Source organism: Macadamia integrifolia, chromosome 5 (genome assembly GCF_013358625.1).
Source record: "Macadamia integrifolia cultivar HAES 741 chromosome 5, SCU_Mint_v3, whole genome shotgun sequence".
NCBI lineage: Eukaryota > Viridiplantae > Streptophyta > Magnoliopsida > Proteales > Proteaceae > Macadamia > Macadamia integrifolia.
Window position 1 is genome coordinate 4,515,873 of NC_056561.1, and position 21,043 is coordinate 4,536,915.

The 21,043-nt window shown below is 39.7% G+C and overlaps 2 protein-coding genes across 2 annotated transcripts; both read left to right on the plus strand.

Moving 5' to 3' along the window:
* Positions 1 to 5,341: 5,341 nt before the first annotated feature.
* LOC122079892 (DNA-binding protein HEXBP) lies at positions 5,342 to 6,409 on the plus strand (the record flags this gene model as incomplete). The annotated part of the gene is made up of 2 exons (XM_042646667.1): positions 5,342 to 5,445; positions 5,635 to 6,409. Coding segments are annotated over 2 exons (639 nt in total), but the record flags the coding sequence as incomplete, so codon positions are not given.
* A 1,558-nt stretch (positions 6,410 to 7,967) lies between these two features.
* Positions 7,968 to 20,295, plus strand: LOC122079895 (zinc finger CCCH domain-containing protein 19-like). The gene is made up of 11 exons (XM_042646672.1): positions 7,968 to 8,072; positions 8,216 to 8,778; positions 8,912 to 8,991; positions 9,571 to 9,758; positions 10,440 to 11,358; positions 11,456 to 11,583; positions 13,255 to 13,314; positions 13,404 to 13,454; positions 13,670 to 13,740; positions 16,713 to 16,867; positions 16,945 to 20,295. Exons 1-11 carry the CDS (start codon positions 7,968 to 7,970, stop codon positions 19,836 to 19,838), a joined length of 5,214 nt encoding a protein of 1,737 aa, XP_042502606.1. The 3' UTR covers positions 19,839 to 20,295.
* The last annotated feature ends 748 nt before the right edge of the window (positions 20,296 to 21,043 follow it).

The window sequence follows — 21,043 nt, forward strand, 5'->3', positions numbered from 1 at the left end:
TTAGTTCTCGATGGCTTACACTTGACGTCCTTAGCTGGGACATTGATAGGGTGAAATATAGTACGTTTACCTTTGAATTGGAAGACGCATTCGTTTGAGTAATACATCTATCAGCTTCATAGGCACAACATCACACCTTATAACAATGGAGTTTTAATGGCACCAAACAGTTCTAATTTACCTCCAACGTACTGCCATTAAGAAGAGAGACTTATTTGGCTGTGGGTGTTTTCCAATTAGCCTTCTCTACAAAACCCTTAGAAGTCTCATTTACACAACTGCCACTATCTATAGTCACTTGAGCTGTTTTATTTTCTGCACACATACGGGTGTAGAAGATACTATGACGTTGCCACTCCTCTTCCTTGGTTTTAGCCACTAGGATCCGGCTAACCACATGAACACTATAGGCTTCCTCATTCACATCATCATTATCATTAGCCATCACCAACATTCTCTTTACATCAAGTGGATAGGGAAATAAGTCGTCATTAAATAAAATCACAGATGGCTTATTTTCACAAAAATAAGCCTTGGGTTGGGTTCTATACATGTTGGACGGCTTGGCCCTGTGGTTCGATGGGTTCTCTTTGTAATAGGCTATTTTAATAGACCTAAAATACAGATAGAATGTAGGAATACAGCATTTACTTCATTAGTTAGAGTCCTATTTTGAGTCAGTTTATGTTACCTTAGTTAAGGATTGCTTTATGCGTTTCCTTTTCATTTTTGAGTATGTTTCTGAGTCTTCTAAATAAGATGTAAGGGGTCCAACCTTTTACACAAATTTGAGTGATGGATTTTGCTTTTTGACTTTGATTCAGAATTCCTCTCTGCTGTGGTGATTCAGTAGGCTACTTAATGTAGAACTAGAATTACAAGTGATCATAATCCCAGGTAGGATCTGAAATTCTGGCTGAATAGAGAAGATGTCCTCCAATAATCTTGGTTCTAGCTCTCAAATACTCTCTCACAGCAAACAAATCAAAGGAAAATAAGAAAAGAAAGAGAATTCGATGGAGAGTTGAGAAGGGGGAAAAAGAACTAGTGAGTGGGCATCTCACCCTTAGGTTTAGGCATCTCACCAATTGCATCTCACCAACACAACAACAGAAGCCAATTAAGAGTACATTAGAAACTAACCACTAATTATAAAAAGGAAACTAACCTAAGTTACAAATTAGAAACTTCTTTGACCAACAAAATAGGAAACAAATAGACTAACTTGCTCAATAAGAAAATAGAAACTAAGAAAGGAAACAAATCTTCCTAAGTTACAAAGCTTGCGTGCCAAGATAAAACAAAGAAATAAAAATAGAAACTAATATCTAATATCCTAACAAGTGCTGGCAGCATCTTTCCCAAACCAACTATCAATATTGGACACCAAGGTACTGTTCACATGAACATAACAGCAGGTTGGTTGATCCGATTGGAGAAAAACAAGGCTGGTTCGATGTACGAAACTGAACCAGAATTGGGCCAGCTGTGAACTCTCTTTTTGACAGCTCGATCTACATCAATTCGCCCCCTCTTAGAAAAAATTCTTCCTCGAATTTTGTAGTGTGAGGGTGATTGTAGTATGGTGCACGTCCATCAACTACTTTAGGTAGCTCTTTGATAATAAGGATGTAGTCTAGAATGTGAGGTGCTCGATCTTCAAGATACTTTAATGGGATGACGAACTCCACATGCTCAGCTTCAGCAACCTCAAATGTATCCATGAGATCATCCACAAGTACGTCTTCAACCATTGTGTTCTTAACCTCCGCAATTTCAATCTCAAGCTCATTAGGATCTTCCTCTTGGCTGTTCACAGTCATCACAGATGTTGAAGCACATTCTCATTGGGTTCCATCTCTTTGTCCACAATTGGGACTATGTTGCTTTCGACTTCATCCACATTAATCTCTCTGATAGGAACATCAATTACTGCCTCTCCCTTGATAGTAGGATTTTCTGGATTTTCACTAACACTAACCTCAACTTTTGACTCTGGTCATTGGTCGAAGGTGTCTTCTTTTGTTGTTCCTTTGCAATGCATTGCACAATAGAGCTCGATGATTTCATTGCTCTTGTCAACTGTGGGTGGGTTTTGGAAAACAAGTAAATAAAAATAGAAACTGATATCCTAACAAGTGCTGGCAACATCTTTCCCAAACCAACTGTCAATATTGGCCCCAAGTTACTGTTCACGTGAGCAGTACCTGCTTAGCAGTAACAGCAGGTTGGCTGATCTGATTGGAGAAAAATAAGACTGGTTCGATGTATGAAACTGAACCAGACCTGAACCAGAATTGGGCCAGCATTGAACTCTCTTTTAGACAGCTCGATCTACATCACTCCCTTAGCCCTTGGTGGTGATTCCAACCTTGCAGATCAGGTGGTGATTCATGATCATATATCTTCTATCTTTTCGTTATTTATATTTCAGAAGGGTGGGTGGTAGCGGAACGGATGTCTTGCAACCTTATATTCCCGTTTTTTCCTTTATTAACCGTACATTTGGCATAAAGTTAATCTGAGCCATTAATTGGTTTTCTATGGTTACCAGTTCCCAGCTTTTGTGGGGAGAGGTTCATGGCCAATTTGCTTCTTCTTCTTCTCTCTCTCCACTCCTTCCCGATTCTTGCAGACTCCTCTCTCTTCTATTCCCTCCTCTGCCGCGACTCTGTCTCTTCCACTCCCCACAACTCCATTAAAATAATTTTTAACGAGGCTGCAGCTCCACCACTCTGCGGAAAAATCCAGTAATCACAGAACCATGTAGAGGTCTTTATCAACCTTCACCACTTTGTGGAAAAATCCTCTACTTGGCAGAAAGCTGTTGGGATTAACAAAGGGGCATCTGGGTTCTACACTGATGTTCTTTGAAACTACCGCAAACATGACCAAACTACCAAAATGACAGAGGTTATGCCTTGGATCAATTGAGAATTTCATGAAATTATATTTCAGTTAAAAGAAACCAATCATAATTTTCGTATACTACATATTCCATCCACAGTCATCTCCTAAAGACCCAAGCATAGATCAAAGATCTTAAACTTCTCACTCTGATATCACAGCCCTTTGCACTCTGAAAACGAACAAAATAATAGAAAACCAAAATCTCCTTACAGTGATGAAACCGGTATCAAGGAGAAGCAGAAAATTAAGGTAGAGGGGAAGGGGGCTACTGAGTTCATGGTTGAGGGGTTATGGAGAGCATGGAGGGGAGAGAGAAAACGGTTGCAGCCGATGTAAGCAGTTACAATGGCTGAGATGGGATGGGATTAAATCAACGTTTGTTAGTTGAATAACGCACTAGCAAGTTATTTATTCGTACATGCTGCCTCCTTTTAGCCGTTTCAGAATCAAGTTTAGAACAAAAATTATATCTTTCCCTTTGAATAATAGTTTCCTACTTCAACTTGATTTCTCCAAATCTCTTGTTTTAAATTGATCTCTAAATTCTGATTTTAGTTCTCTGTTCTGCTATGAGTTTTGAATCTTGTGACGGTTTCAAGATCTGAACTGTCCCATTAAAATATGAAATCCTACTACAAATAGGATTCATACAATTTTCAGATTTCTAGTTTTTGAAATTCTGTTTCTATATTTTATTACCGTTCTATTAGTTATTAGAGTCTTAGTTGTTTTCTGTTTAGAGCCTCAATTCTGTCCATTGATTGTACAGTTGAGCTATCCTTCTCCAAATAGGATTACTCCAAAAGTGTGAATCTGATGATCAGATTTTGATCACACTTGGAAAATATCTTCTAGACTAAAATCAGACCCTTTGATTTGATTATCGGCCAAATCATACCTACTGGTATCCTGTTATTTGTTTTCTTTTCAAATCTCATCTGTCCTTTTTTTCCCCTGAGATCCTGTCGCAAGCTGATCTCCCACTGGATTTCGTGGGTTTGGGATTCTCACTTCATTAGAGGGGGCGACGACAGATAATTAAGGAGCAGTTTCCTTGATCTATTGGATTTGGATAGGCTATTTTTTATTTTAATTGTCCAGAATCAGAATGGCCAAAATATCCACCACGTGACACATCAGAGGGGACCTAATTTTTGTCAACGGGTAGATCTCAAGATCCCCTGCCTAAATTTCATCAGCCAAAATGCACTTCGCCAAGCTGTAAGGTAAAACTTTTCAAATCTAGGGAATATAGGGGGGTGGCATTGACGGCTGAAAAATATAAAGATGCATGGATGTACATGGGAGGGTATGTAGTTGACTTTGAGTAGCCAGAGAGAGATTACCACCAAACCAAGGGTGGCACTTCCGTGCATCTGTGTCTTAGTTTGTTTGTATTCCCTTACCTATGATGTGTGCAAATTCTCTGTCTAGAGGTGTCCAGTTAAAAATATCTGTGGACACTAATGTGGGGAAGAATGCCATCATATTCTGAATGCATTACAAATATGAAGCCTCATTGCACAGCCACACGATATGTGCCATGCTTTTCCTCTAGTTCTCAGTACAATACTTTTTTCTGATATATATAACCCTAGCCAGTTTTTATGAAATTTTTAGATATTACAATTTTGTGTACAACTTGGTTAGTGATAATTCAAATCCATTGCTCAGAATTGAACTGTTTATCCGTGCCTGATCCAATGCGACTATCAAGTTGATGTGCTCAACTCAACAATGAGATCCATGGATTTGAGCAGAGTCCACACAGCTTAGGCTGCCCAAGGTTTCTACTGCAACCCAGGTCAAGTGTGTGCTTGACTAGGGATTGAATTTCTCCTCAAGAAACTTGTTTCCATCTTAGCCATGGAGTATATTTTCTGTAAGAAATTCTCATCGTGGCCTCATTGTTTGGATATACATATTGTTCCTTTGTTTCATTTTTGATCAAGTTTGGGTTTCATCTTTTTCTTTCCAAAACCCCACTGCCCTACATCCCATTTTTGTCAACTCATTGCAAAACAATCATCAAGATTCTGTTTTTCTTCATCCAAGCTCCTTTTTAACCCCTCTTCACTTCCTGCAACATTTTGTGAAGCTAATAATGTAGGTGGGTTCTACCAAAAAAGAAAAAATGTAGGTGGGTTGATTTGCTGGGCCCATAACTCACAGTGTTCATCCTGTGTCGGGGTTATATGACTCATATGTTCATTCACTATGGGTGTGTTCTACTTCTTTAATAGTCAACGAGGCTTTTGTTGTCTGCTGAAAAACAAAATTTCATGTTGATATCTCATAATGTCTCATACCTGTGAAGGATGTAAAATGTATGGTACTTGAAACGAAATTATTTTCGAACAATTTGATTTGGTTATAGATTTTGAGAACTGCCATTTTTTTTTTCCTGCTTTTGCACTAAATTTGGTGATATTGTGCCTGCAGCCAAGGAAATCTGTGCAAAAATTGCAAGCGACCGGGTCATTATGCAAGAGAATGCCCTAATGCAGCTGTCTGCAACAACTGCGGTCTCCCTGGGTAGGAATCTGTCCTGCTCCGTTATTGTACTCAAATACATTACTTGAGTTGTAAATCCATATATGCATTTGCACGAAAGAGCACACAACTCACACAGACATGCGCACACACACACACAGACACACATAACACAGACTTCACCGAGTTTCCAGTATTGTCATCTGTCTTGGCATGCGAACTCTTTACCAGGCACATTGCATCCGAGTGTACTACCAAGTCGTTATGCTGGAACTGTCGAGAGCCAGGCCACATGGCCAGCGACTGTACTAATGAGGGCATTTGCCATACTTGCGGCAAGGCTGGCCATCGCGCCAAGGATTGCACAGCTACTCCATTGCCACCAGGGGACATGAGGTTGTGCAACAATTGCTATAAGCAAGGTCATATTGCAGCAGATTGTACAAATGACAAGGCATGCAACAATTGCAGGAAGACAGGCCACCTGGCACGTGATTGCCAAAATGAACCAATCTGCAACTTGTGCAACATCTCTGGGCATGTGGCTAGGCAGTGCCCGAAGTCCGAAGTTCTAGGAGATAGGGTTGCTGGGGGTCGCAGCAGCGGTTACCGAGATATAGTTTGCCGGAGTTGTCATCAGGTGGGTCACATGAGCAGGGATTGCATGGGCGCATTGATGATCTGCCACAACTGTGGTGGCCGAGGGCACTTGGCGTTTGAGTGCCCTTCTGCTCGATTTATGGACCGTGGACCTCGACGTTACTGACAGGATAGCTCACAGGTCTGTAAGGGGCATTGTTGAGGACTTCAAATTGAGAAACTACTTTATTTATCTCTTTTATGAATTGGAAAACTTAAGGATTGTTGTTGTGGATAGGTTTTAACATATTCCATGTGTTTGTGAGAGAGAGTGAGGGAGAGGGAGAGTACCAAATGGATTCGGCTAAATAGATACTTTTCTCCCATATTTGTTGTTAGTTTATACTTATATATGTTTTTTGAGTCATTTTAGGCCTACCCTTGGCTAGTTTTAGTTCCTTTAGATTGAGCATGTCACTTCTCACTCCTCATTATTGGAGCATATAAAAGTTCTACATTGCACATGATGTTACAGCATAGAAAAAGGAAGAAACAAAACTGCATATTTTTATGTCAAATGTGGTTTGGTTTGGTTTTGTTTTTGTTTTTTTTTTTTTTTTTAAAGTAGTTTTAATTATTCATTTTTTTATCTTATTTTTTTAGTTTTATTACTCATCCATTTCAACAACATATAATATGTAATACGAGTTTGGATGACCATTGAAATAAGAGCCATTTTTAATCCGTTGATGGTATATGGTGTCGTCTTTTAATTTAGTAGTTGATATTTGTCCAATTAGGGAGGCACGTGGCAAAATGTCCAATACTCCAATTAGTGTGACCCATGGTAAAAATTAAAATTTATGTTGCATTGTAGATGGGGTATGGCTGAATTTTATTTTGTATAAATAAGGTTTCTTAGATTAAGTTTTCGCCTAAATGGCGTAAATAAACATTTATGACTATCAAGAGAGTTAGATAAGATGCATTGACATTGATGGAAGAGTGTATAATTGAATTTGATTAATAGTCAATCTAAACCATTGCCTACATATTCATAACTTCTCTCTCCTCCTCCCCTTGTTTTTTTCTTTTCCAAATGAGAGATTCATAAAGTTGATCTCGCCGTATCTTCTTCTTTGTTTTTTTTTAGTAAGAGTTGATTTTGCCATGTCACCTTTCACATGATAGAAGCTTCCGTATTAGTATATAAAATATCCTTTTAGGCCTAGAGAACCTATTATTTAAATATTTTATTTTTAGAAAAAAAAAAATCCTGACAACGCGAGAATGGGGATTCCTTTCACTTGCATAGAGTCATCACGCTCATATTGACACTCTCATCCCTTGGCGAAATTTGGGTCATTACTGAGCGAATTTATCTTTCACCCTTATTGATGGGACTTCTCCCTCAGATATCGTGGGAAATTGCAATCCTTGTTTTATGTTCCAAAATTTATTGATTTTGCATCGAATCAAATAGAGCACAGCGAGTGAGGAGGTATCACTAATGTCTATAAGTGTATTGGCTAATATATATATATATATATATATATATATATATATATATATATATATATGAGATTTTCTTATTAACATCTAACCTTACATTTTTCCACTTTAGGTATGTTAGTTTTCTTCCAATAAGGGTAACAGTGTAATTTTACATGTGTACTTTATTGATATTGAAAATAATTATAGAAGTTTAAGGCATTTGATGGGTTAAAATAGATTTAAATTCCAATAAGCTTTTACAACTATTACTAAGAGAATAACATAAGAATTGCACAATTAAGATTTGGAGAAGATTAGGATCCCCTATGGTAAATGGCCTCCATGCTAGTGTAGGGACTGCATGACCATGGAGCGTTCTCTCCCACCCAAAAAAGAAAAGAAGAGTCAAGGGAGGAGATTGAATTTGGTAGGATCTGTCCCACTTGCATTTGAATCTTCTCCCGCAAGAGAGAGGGCCCAGCATGAATCCGATGGCTAGGAGTTCCTTGGGGTGTATGTCAAGGTGCTGGGGTCCATGCTTGGATTTTCGGTATATGGAATCAATCCCACTTCCTACCACTTGGAGGTCTAAGTGGGTATGTATAGTAGCTCAAAAGAAAAAATATTTACATAGAATAAAAAGGACGAATGTTGGCACTTAACATATACTTTCGGGTGAACGTACGTGCGGAGTTGCCATTTCGAGCGAAACCGTCACTGTCGTCTCATCCTGCTTTAGTTCCTCGACAAGTTGGAGGAGGAGTATTGGAAGTTAAAGCACGAAGGGTGGAAAACAACCGCTCACTACTGTTCCTCCATTTCCCGCTTCCAAGTGGCGAAACGTAGTGGTGCAACTGAGAAACCTAGGGTTTCGTTGGATTTCCATTTCTTCGTAGACTCGTACTCCGCCGGGGAAGTAGAAGAAGACCCTTCTGGACTCTACAAGTCTTCCATGGAAGTTGAGCATCATTTATCCGACGAAAAGTTGGAACTAGCTGAGGAGCTTCCTAACACTCAAGAACAATGCGAAGCTGTTGTCGAGATGGATGACTCGCACCTCCTCGGGATTTCTCCAGTTGTTGTTGATGTCGCCACTGTGGTCGAAGAAGAAGGTAGGCCTACGACGGAAGTAGAGATGGAAACGGAAGAAGCTGAGGCTACAGAGAAGAGCGGAAGAGGTGGAAGAAGTAAGCGAGGTACGCAGCCACGGGTTCAGACAAAAGTTCTATCGAAGGGGAAAGTGGAAGAAGATGTTTGTTTTGTATGCTTCGATGGCGGGAACCTTGTACTTTGTGATCGTCGGTGAGTATACCTTATCTCCCTCTCTGCCCTGGTTTATCTGACTCTATTCATTTCTATTGGTTTTGTTGCGTTTATTCTTTCACCATTTTTGGTTGTTCATGATGGTAAGAAAATTTCTGTTTCGGGTTGTTAGGGGCTGCCCTAAGGCGTATCATCCTACTTGTGTGAATCGGGATGAGACATTCTTCCGTTCCAAGGGTCGCTGGAATTGTGGTATGAAGTATTCTTTTCTTTTCTAACCATGCTTTTCTCTCATTTGCTGGCATTTTTCTTTACTTGTATTTTTTTTTTTAAATGGTAGTTAGGCCCCAAGGAAAGTTGAACTCTTGACCTCTTAATTTTTAGGTATTAGTCTTTATCAACAGAGCAACCCCCTTGGGGTTTGCTCGTATAGTTTTTGTTTGGCACGTCGGGTGTGTGGCCTTGAGGTTATTGGTTGTGTGCTGCTGATGGTGTTTTCCTTATCAAATGTTGGTTGTGGAAGTTTACGTTAGCAGGGTATGGTGAACATGCCGTATACAAGCAAAACTTTTGTTCGGAAATCCTTCCATCGTTTGTTGTTTTAGTTATAAAATCATGTGACACTGATTCCATACTGAGAGTCGTTTGATGCCTTCTTTTGTCTTGATGTCTTGCATTTTTAATTGTTTTGAACAATTAAATTGCTTCCCCCACCACCATCCCAATAAAATATTATCAGGTCTTGGTTACTTACATCTCAAAAGTGAGTTTTACTTGCTGCAGTGTATATATGTCAATACTTTTCTCATTCTGTTTGTCATTCATTTTCAGGATGGCATATATGTAGCACATGTGAAAAGTCTGCTCAATTCATGTGCTATACGTGTACATATTCTTTGTGTAAAACATGCATTAAAGAGGCTGAATTTGTGTCTGTTAGAGGAAACAAAGGTTTCTGTGGGGCGTGCTTGAGAATAGTTATGCTGACTGAAAAAAATGAGCAGGGAAGCAAGGAAATGGTATGCTTGAGAAACTCTTAAGTCTGATGAAATATTTGCCTGTATTCAATTATCATGGATGAGACTATGTGAAGCCTTATCATGTTCTTTCATGTAATGGAAAATTGATTGTGTAACTTTCTTGAGCTGCAATAATTCATGCTGAAATTATCTTGACTTGATGCTATTTTATTTTAATCATTGAAGTTTAGCTTGCCGGCCTTATAGTTCCTGTATTAAGACATTATTCTTGTCTTAATAATGTGGATCCATGAAGTGTCTAGGAGGAGAACTTTATCAGGTGTTACATTGCAGTCCTCTTAGTAATGCGTCTGTTTATACTTGGAGCTAAGGCTTTGAATGAGCTGATTTCTCATTGCTCATGAGCAGAGCCTAATCTCTGAATCAGCTCATGAGCAGAGCCTAATCTCTGATGAGAGGCTCTTGTTTTGCAATATGCCCAATTAGAGTTAGGCCCGGAGGCAAGCATGAGCATCAGACAAGTTAACATGACAAAACCAAGCTGGGTATAGATTTTTCCTCCAATTAGGAATATTTCAATAGTGAGTTTCACTAGATTCCTGGGAGCTTTATGTTCTCCACAGGGACATTGAGTTATATCAAAGCAGTAGCAGAATATTAAGACTATCATGTAGCACTTTGTTGATGGTTATCCATTTCCTCGCTGTTTCCTGTATGCAGGGTCTGGTAGATTTTAATGACAAAAATAGTTGGGAGTATCTCTTTAAGGAGTATTGGTTAGATTTGAAAGGAAAGCTGTCATTAACTTTTGATGAAGTCACACAAGCTAGAAATCCATGGAAAGGGTCTGATGCACTGGGCCAAGAGGAAGAATCTTCTGTTGAGGTCTATGATGCTAATGAAGATAAAGGTTATAGCTCAGACAGCTCTGCTGGGAACCTTGAAAGAAGCAGTTTTAAACGAAGAAAGCCAAAAAAGCGGCTAAAGTCCACCAAGGATGTTAATTCTTCAAGTGCAGCCGGAGACAGTGTTGAAGGAATGTCTATACCTGATGGCGCTGAGTGGGCTTCCAAGGAGCTCTTGGAATTTGTTGCGCACATGAAAAATGGTGATACATCTGTCTTGTCTCAGTTTGATGTCCAGGCGCTCTTGCTAGAATATATAAAGAGAAATAATCTTCGTGATCCTCGTCGAAAAAGTCAAATAATTTGTGATTCAAGGCTAGAAAATTTGTTCGGCAAAGCACGTGTAGGGCATTTTGAAATGTTGAAGCTTCTGGAAGTGCACTTTCTTATGAAAGAAGACTCACATCCTGATGATGTTCAAGGGGGTATTGTTGATGCTGAGGGGAGTCTCCTGGAGGTTGATGATAATACTGATGCACTAATGAAGGCTGGTAAAGATAAGAGACGTAAAACACGTAAAAAGGGGGATGAGAAAGAACCACAGATAAATCTGGATGATTATGCAGCAATTGATGTGCACAACATCAACTTAATTTACCTGAGACGTAACCTGATGGAGGAGTTACTTCGAGATACTGAAACCTTCCATGGCAAGGTTGTTGGCGCACTTGTTAGAATTAGAATATCTGGCAGCAGTCAAAAGCAAGATATGTATAGGCTTGTTCAAGTTGTAGGTAAATCTTTATGATTCCCATCTCAATTTCATCTTTTCCCGTGCATTTGGGAAGCAGATTGTATAGAATTGTAAACTGGTTAATGATTTGAACACAGGTACCTGCAAGGTGGATGAACCTTACAAAACTGGCAAAAGGACTACAAATTTCATGCTCGAGATATTAAATTTAAACAGGACAGAGAAAATTTCAATTGATACAATTTCAAACCAGGAGTTTTCTGAGGTGAGCAAACATGTAGATAATTTTATTCTCTTACTGAGGGACTTGCTAAGCTGAAATATGATTTTTTAGGGGGTGTTTGGTTCGGTAAATCAAATGGTGTATATATCGGATATGAATGTCAATCTTTTGATAGACATTCTTCTGAATTATGTTTCTTTCTGAAAAATCGTTTGGTTGCCTTGAGGTAGGGGTGTCAATCGGTCGGTCTGGCTCGGTTTCGGTCCGGGTTGAGTCAGTTTTGGTGTGGGAAAGCTGAAACCGAAACCGCACCAATAAGGAAATTCCGGTTTCGGTTTGGTTTTGGTTTCGGTGCGGTTTGGTTTCGGTTTGTCTTCGGTTTCTTAAATCGATCTGTAACCGGGTTGGTTTTGGTTTTTGGTCCAGTTTGGATTCGACTTTCCATACAAATGTATACAAAACTATGCAAATTTTGATTTTTTTTTTAATGAATTTTGGAGTGTTTTGGTTTCTTACCGGTTTGGTTTCAGTTTCGGTCCGGATTTTGAGCCAGTTTCGGTTTGGTTTCGGGTTCATCCGGTTTCCGGTGCGGTTCGGTTTGGTTTTGGGGTTGCAATACTCCAAACCGAGCAACCCCAAAACCAAACCGAACCAAACCAATAAGGCTTCGGTTCGGTTCGGTTCGGTTCGGTCCGTTAACGGTTTGGTCTGGCCGGTTTTACCGGTTCGGTTTAGGAATTGACACCCCTACCTTGAGGCTAATACATGTTTCTCGCGGGTTGAGATATTGGCTTCCGTAGAGAACTTCTTTCCGCTTTCTCCTCTTATATTAGGTGGTAAAAAGGTTGCTCAAATCTGAGTTTAAGTGTTGAGGTAAACTCAGATTTGGAACACATCCTTTGTAATAGGGTCATTCTAGTGGAACCAAACAACTCCAAAAATTAAGAATTATCATTCTAAAGAATGTCATCCCAAAGATTTACCGAACCAAACACCCCCTTAGGGAATCCAGGTCCATCTGGCGATGCAGTGACCATTAGACCATTGGGTAGTGTATTGTTGTTTCTTATTTGGGTCCCTTTTTTTTTTTTTTTTTTTTCTGATAACTGATAATTTAAATTCAGAATAAAGAGCTGGCAAGCAGAACAACATAAAACATCCATATACGACAACAATAACAGAAAGAAACAAAGGATCAATACTTGATAGGGCAGGGGCCCTCTAAAAATTATAATTCATAGAAATTCATAGAAACCCATGGCCCAGAAAAAAGAAAAAAGGAAGCTAACTCATCAGCTATATAGAGCTGAATTTATGTTTGTTACAGTAGTGATAAAGTACTTGATAAGTGGAGGTTTCTGTCGCGTGGTGATTGAAGGGAACTCTGCTAATGTCATTAAGCAGATGACAGATTTCTCTAAGGAATGTTGGGCCATGCGTGCATGATCGGATGAATGAATTCATATGTCAGGATATGGTGGCCCTATCATGGGCAGCATCCTCACAACCAAATAAAAACTTTATTACATTTAAAGAAAAAAAAATCCTTATTTTCTATTAGGTTTTGGTTGCCATCTCATTGTCCTTTGGTTACCTATGTCAAGCCAGTTGCAGCTACTGCAATCTTCATTTCTTCAAATATTCAAGTCTGTGCCTGCTTGTCCATCATTCCCGTTTGCCTTACGTTTTAATGTGTAAATTCTGTGTTTTCAGGATGAATGCAAGCGTTTACGCCAGAGCATAAAATGTGGATTTATTAAACGAATGACAGTGGTAATGCTTGTATTTAAATTCACTTCCATATTTCTGCACAAATATGCATACCGTTATGCTAACCTGAGAAAATTTGGGCTTGCTTGTAGGGTGAGGTTCAGGAGAAGGCCATGGCCCTCCAAACAACGAGAGTTAATGATGTGAGTTAGTTGATCTAATCTTTGTCATTGCAGCATATGCATGTCATTTAGTTTTATTTCTGAAGGAATCCTGGTATAAATATTTTGCTTTAGTTTAGATCTTTGTGTAATGGATTAATCTTCCCTATTATTTTTATTTGTAAGAATTTTTGTGGTTTTAAAATTTGAGGCTCACAGGCATACGCTTTTCGTAACACACTTCTATTCTGATGTAGTGGCTGGAAACTGAGATATTGCGGCTTAGTCATCTTCGTGATCGAGCCAGCGAAAAGGGGCATAGAAAGGAATATCCTTTGTTGAACTCGATGGCACTCTTTCCCTTTTCTTTTCTTTTTGACATCTGACATTTTTATGAGGTCTTTCTATAAAATATCGTCAGAGAACCTATATGATGTGGAAGAATGTTTCTGGAAACTCTGACGATCTGTTAGGTAAGAGCATTTTGTGGCTGATTGCTAAACCTTTTGAGGACTCCTGACACCTACACTGGGTAGTTGTTTCCCCTCAAAAACTGTGATGGGTTTTCAATTATTGTGCTTGGTGATTGTTTTAGTCTCTTGGGTGATTGGGAAATATCTCATGATGATGCAAATGTGTCAAAATTACACACACGAAAAAAAAATAAAAATTCGGGGAGAATTGGCAAGAGTAGACTTAAGGAATTTTTGGTGAAGAATATTTCCATGAATTTGTCGGCTGTTGCTAACATCAATCCTCGATCGAGTCCCCCTCCTTTCTTTTCCAAACCAAACTTGGTGTAATCCAAGGGCCTTCAGGCATTGGAAGAGCATTACAGAAAATGACTCATATCTGTTTGGTTTTACTTGTCTGCTCACTAGGAGAGGGAGGTTCCTATATTGTTTTACATTATTGATTCATTTCCATGGCTGGACCGGCTTGACCCAGACCACGAACAACCAGTTCCAAACCTGGCTTTTAATTCAGCAGGTATAGCTAGGGAATTTACCATTTCATTTGGGGTTTCCTCCCTTCAATTTATAGTTATTGTTTTATTGTTGCTTTAATTATTGTAGAGCATGAATTTTTTGAGTAAGATTCAAACTTAACTTTACTTTAGGGTCAGGGTTAGCAGCTATATACATGTAACCAATGTTCCCACTGAAAACAGATTTGATTGAATGAAATCTATGTTTGATATTCCGTGCTGTGTGCCTGCTGGAGCCAAGGGTTGGTTCATGGGATCACAAGAGAGATCGAGTCCTCCTTTTTGCTGTCTAACAGAATATCAATATTCAAAAAAAAAAAAAAAAAAAAAAAAAAAAAAAAAAAGAACATGGAAGGAAGAAGAGTTAGAAGCAATCAGAAAAAGAAAAAAAACAAAGGAAAGGTTGAGAGAGAATTCAGGTGGTTCGTCGGATCACTACCTATGGGAGACCCCAATCTACAGAGTTCCAATCCGAAAGTCTGCTGGGCTAGAGAGTTTTAAATGAGAACTCAGATCTTCTCCCATTTTCTGCCGAGTTGTGTTTTATAATTTGCTTTAATTAATTTTTAGTTGTTGGTTGGTGGATTTTTGGTTGGGATTTAGTGATTAGTGGGTTAGCAACATAATCCTAAATTTTTGAGTTTATAGGTGGTGTGTCAAGTGAGTTCTCTCACCTGAACTTTAGGGATATTGCCGCTGGTTCAGTTGGTCAAGAGGTTGGGGATGTCCAACTTCTTAATTTGCAACTAATGACGTTTCTTTGGGTAATTGCTCGAAACCCCTTTTATTTCTGAGTACCTTGTATTTTGCCCCTGCGTATGAGAATTAATTTTTAGAAAACCCATAGTTCCTGAATTTCTCTGTTCTACCCCAGGCCATTCTGAAATTCCAGAAGAGTCTAGTTTGTGCGGTAATTACAGCTCTCCCCTCTTGTCTAAAGTTATTTCTGCTCTGCCCCATTCTTAATTTAAAAATCCCAGTTTCAATTTTCCCCTTAAAGTAATTTACTTCTACATCCCTGATTCTGTTACCTGTCCGAAAGAGGTACTGAACTGTTCTGAATATATAATGAAATTTCCACTATATATGATTTTTCCACTGATCTCACCATTTTGAGTTTTATTAGCTTTTGTGGACCAATAGCGACCAAATTAGGGTATTTTGGAACCCTGGGTTGCATTAATTATCCTCCTACAATGGGCTACAATCTTACAAGGGTTTGGTTATAAATTAATTTGCTTGCCTTTTGAGAGGATTTTACATGGAGACTTCAGTGCAATGCATCATTAAGGGGTTCATATTTGTCCACTTATTTTGGAAACGGGAACTTGTGTCCCACACCAGATGCTTAAACCCCCGAAACCCCCCCCCCCAACCCCCCCCCCCCCCCAAAAAAAAAAATGAGGGAAAAATGTAGCGAGGGATGGATGCAGGGAGCTTGTCTACGGAACATATTGTATCATTGTATGTTATATATAGTGACATGATGAGGCAGCATCAAACAACTGTGCCTGGATGATTGCCATGTCCTATTCAGATCATAGCCCTCTGCTCATTCTGACATCCTCATATTCCAGTTGTATAATTATCATTTCCTAACTGTATCTGTTATCATTTCTTTTGGGGGGCAATTGTTTGAAATCAGATCCTTCCAGTCAGGTTGAGAACAGGTGCATGTTCATCTGTATTAATTGTGTGGCTATTAAAGGAATAAAGACTTCCCTAGATACCGTATCAGCTATAGGCTACTGGGTTCTTATTGCTAATTCTAATTGGGAAACAAAATTTGAAGGTCAATCATGCTGTGAGCCTGTGACATGCTACACATATGTTCTCTTGCAAACTGAAGTTCATTAATTGTGTGATAGGGGGCAATTTATGTGCTCTATTTGTTCTTCAACTGTGGAAGTCGTACTCCTCAAAACGTGAAGGTGATTGCACATGGTTATGGTTTAGGTATTCTTTTTATTAGTATAATGAAATCACTTTTGAACTTCTTAGCTTCATGGAACTACAGGATAGTACTAAGGAGAATCTAGGAAAGCAAAGAAGACTGTTAAAGCTCTAGGGGCAAAGAAAATAGTATTCTTCTCTTCCTCTTTCTCTTTGCCTTCTCTTGGTTTGATTACTTAGATTCTGGTTTGTAACAAAGACAAAGTAACAAGCAAAGGTGTCTGTCATGTGCTGTATCTTAATGTGCCATTTAGATGGTTGCTAGCTAGTGTAATTGTATTATCTGTTTCCTGTTTTTTGTAAACTTGACTGCAAAAGCTCTTAAAATGAATTTTGAGGGATCCTTGACCATGTTTTACGCTTAGAGAATGTGTAGAAAAGTTGCAGCTCCTTAACACACCCGAAGAGCGCTCCCGTAGGCTACGGGAAGTTCCTGCAGTACATGCTGATCCTAAAATGGATCCTAGCCATGAATCTGATGAAGATGAAGGAGAACCTGATGATAACAATAGAGGTAACCTTCTTATCTTTGTGGATTCTTGCCTTTATTATTTCTTCAAGCTTCTGTTTTGATGTTTGTGAAACATGCAGACAACTATTTGAGACCAAGAGATGGTGGATTTGGTTGGAAGGGGAGGGGACCAATCTCTCCAGGAAAAGGAGGTTCAACTTCAAGTGATAATTCCTGGAGTGGAGCAAGGAAAAATATTTCTGCCAGCTGGGAACCAAGTAAAATTGTTCCTGGAAAAGGTTCCTTGGAAAGAAGAGATTTACACCAACCAAACACTTGGGAAAAATCAAATATCCAGGTGGCTACAACTGGTTCAGATGCAGATGCTTGGACCAGCCAAGCCACTTTGACATCTGGTTCATCATCTGGGCTTGCGGCAATGAGTACACCTACACCTTCAGAGCAGTCATCTAATATTAGTGACACAGAACAAATATGGCTTTACCAGGATCCATCTAGAAAAATACAAGGACCATTTTCTATGGTTCAACTGCGTAAATGGAGCACAACTGGGTACTTCCCTGCTGATCTGAGAATATGGAGAACAACTGAGAAGCGAGATGACTCAATCCTTTTGACTGATGTGTTGAATGGGAAGTTCTATTTGGAGCCACCCCGGAGGGACAACAGCTTTTCACAGTCTCAAAAGGCAATAATTGCATCTGATAATGGAGAAAATAACTGGGATGGTTGTTGGAGAGGGAACAAAAGCTCATCATGGACAGAAAAAACAGAGTGTGATGGAAGCTGGAACCCAAGTTGGAAGGATTCAGGCAGCCGTGTTAACAGTAGTGGTAATGCTGATTATGCAAAAAATGAAGGGTGGGTCTCTCAGTCAACTGGTTGGACTGCACAAGCAATGGAAGCTAGCAAGCCCAAAGAAGTACAAGGTGGAAATTCTTCACGAGGCTGGGACTCGTCAAAGGCAAACAGTGCTTGGTCTGCTCAGCCCCAAGTGCACAGTCCACATCCATCATACAGAATGCCTTTGCAGCAAGGAAGAGACAGTCAAGGGAGAGATGGATGGAGTTCTGGTTCGAATCATGGAACTTGGAATTCAAATGAATCCAGTGGGATTCAGACTAGCAGTAAACATGGTCATGAGAAGCAATCTGGTAAGTGGGGTTCTTCAGGCCAATCATCTCTGGAAAGTGGTAGATCTGAACTGGAAAATAGGAAGAGCTGGTCTACGGCATCCTTCGTTGAGACACCTAAATTTGCTAGAGAAGGCTGGGCTTCTGACCATGGCAGAAGAAATGATTCATCCAACCTCTCTACTCCCACTACTCCGAAGCCAAATATCTCAGGCTGGTTGGGGGGCCAGGTTTCGGCTCCTAGTCATCCCACAAATTCTGGTTGGGGCCCAACTCAAAGCCCACGAGTAAATGTGGCAGAACATTCTCCTGCTTCTGTTCGTGAACCTCTCAAGAGTACATCTGATTGGAGTGAGCACCGCCATATTTCTGTCAAGCCGTTGCTTGGGGGATGGGAATCCCACTCTGATTCTCCTTCCATGCCCAAATCATCCAAGACACTGGATCAAGGTGGCAAAATTGATTTTTCAAATACCCCACCTCGAACCCCAAAGCCAAGCAGTGGTATGTGGACAGGGGTTCAGAATGCAGGAAACAAATGGGATGCAGCTTTGGCAGGTACTGCTGACCAAACAACCGCTGGCTTGGGTGGTGCTCCTAACCAAGTGCGTGATGCTTCCCCAGTAAATGAACCTAGTAAAGTTTCTGTTCAATGGGGTGGACAGTCTCCCACCCCAGAAAAATCTCCTGGTGGAGAATGGGAGTCTGATGCTCAGTGTTCTACTTTTAAGCAAACTGAAACAATCAATTCTGATGAGGCCACTACATCTCCTGAATGCAGCCAAGTCAATCATAGTTCCAGCTCACCATCTGCTTCAGTGAAGCCAAGTGGTGAGAGCGGGAGTATTTCTGGATACAGTGAATCAGGTTCTGGTTTCTCCACCAAAAATGAATTTGTATCATCTCCCTCTGGGTTGGTCCCTATCTCTGCGACAGGTGCAAAGTGCTTGATCCAGGATCATGAAAATGGTTTTCCAAGCTTGGTGAATGGTTCAAGTTCATCACTTGACCTTGAGAAGGGTAGAAGTTTAAGCTGCCTGCATGATATGCAAATTCCTTCCCAATCTACTGTGGCAGATGACCCACAGAAGTTTGCTCAGGCTAATGTGCTTTATACCCAAAAGAAGCCCAGTGCTAATTCTCTTGAAGGTGCTGTAATTGATGCCGGCATAGTACCTGGTGATTTTTTGGCTCATGTTGAAGTAGAGAAAGGTGAGCTTTCAAATAGTTGGTCAGACCCTTCTGCACCTTCTTCTGTTGGGAGAAATACGAATATAGGTGTTGATTCAGAACCAAACACTGGCCAAAAATCCAAAGCTGCCAAATCAGGTAACCCAAACTTGGATTCTCATGGCACAGCTGATCATACTGAAAATCATCCTAATCCAGGCTCATCAGTTTCTGAATTGGCACCCTCTCATAATTGGGTGCAGCTGCCAGGTACACAGGGAAGTGATTGGTCTGCCCCATCAGCAGCTCCACCTAGACAGCCTGTGAGCTGGGATGTAGCTCCAGGTGCTTTCCATGGCAGCTTTCAAAACAGATCCTTCGCTCCTGCTGATCCTCATAAACCTCTCTTGGCCATGTCAAGGAAACAATGTGAAAGGAGTTCAAGTGTTCACGTTCAATCACCAACCAACCATGCTTGGGGTACAACTCAAGAAAATTCAAATGCTAGCGGGGCCCAGCCACAGGGAAATGCGAACACGGGCAGGGGAGGATCAGCACAAGGAAGTACAAACACAGTTGGGGGTGCCGATCAGGGTACAACTATGGAAGGAAGTACAAATATGGGTTGGGGCACAACAGGTGTGCAAGCAGAAAAGTCGGGCACATGGGCAAGCCAGCTGAAGCACAATGGGGAGATGTTTTCTAGCTAGGAGGACTGGGTCTTTCAGGGTGGTGATTCTGGTCGCGGTACTGGTGGTGGTAGGACATTGAACAGGCAATCATCATTAGGTGGAGGGTCTTCTTGGACGCCTCTGAAGGGACAGAAAGTGTGCAAATTTCAGGAGAGTGGGCATTGCAGGAAAGGAACAGAATGTAGTTATTTGCACATATGATTCGGTGATAATGCATAAGTATAACGAAACAGTAGGGTTTTGTACAGTTAATTCAATCTTAGATTTCTTGTTACTTTCCCCTCCCTTTGGCCCGCTGTACTTCTAATGCTTTTGGCATGGTTCTCTAAAATAGTTGGCATACATATACCACCTTCATCCTGATTCACACCCACAATTTTGCAACAAGAAGGCCGAAATTACTTTAGGGTCTGTTTCAATGTAAAATATTTTTTCTCCATGCCCTCAAATTAGGTAGGGGTTTGATTTGGTAGTATCTCATTGGTGCATTCTTCTATGTCACTTGCTTAGAGAACTCTCATATATTCTATAGGGAATAGCTTAAAGATTGAAATAACCTTACAATGAGAGCGGATTGTTTAAGAATTTCTTCCTAAATGGGTTGGTGTAAAGTATCTTATACATTACATTACATTGACTGTGTTTTTTTTTTATTAAAAATATCAAATGCATTGTCAATTAAAGCACTTATTATATTCTTTTCGTATTACTTTATGTTCTTTCTCCGTCAAGGACGCAATTGAACAACTCAAAAGATAACTTCTTAACAGGGTTTTCTTTTCTATCATGAAGTATAAAGTTTCACTATTTATCACATGGCAATACATGGATTAATCCGGTGATAGAGGGCTAGATAAGCATCTCATTGGAAGAGTTTCAACTTAAAATTACTAGGGAAAGTAGTTACCGTTATAAAAGATGATATTTTATATTTTAAATTTATCTCCATTTAATAACGTTTTGATAATCTTACTTAAACTTTGAATCATTATTTGAATAATTTTTCTTATTTATTTTGGACTAAAATTTGATCATTGAAATATATGCGGGATAAACTCTATTACAAGTTTGAATTTAGTTATCGATATCAATATCAGTCTCGACCAATATTGAGACGATATTAATCCCGAAACCGCCTGTATTAGTTTGATCAATCAATTTTACCTTTGCCTTTCGGGAAAAAAAATATATATATATATATATTTTTTATGATTTTACCCTTA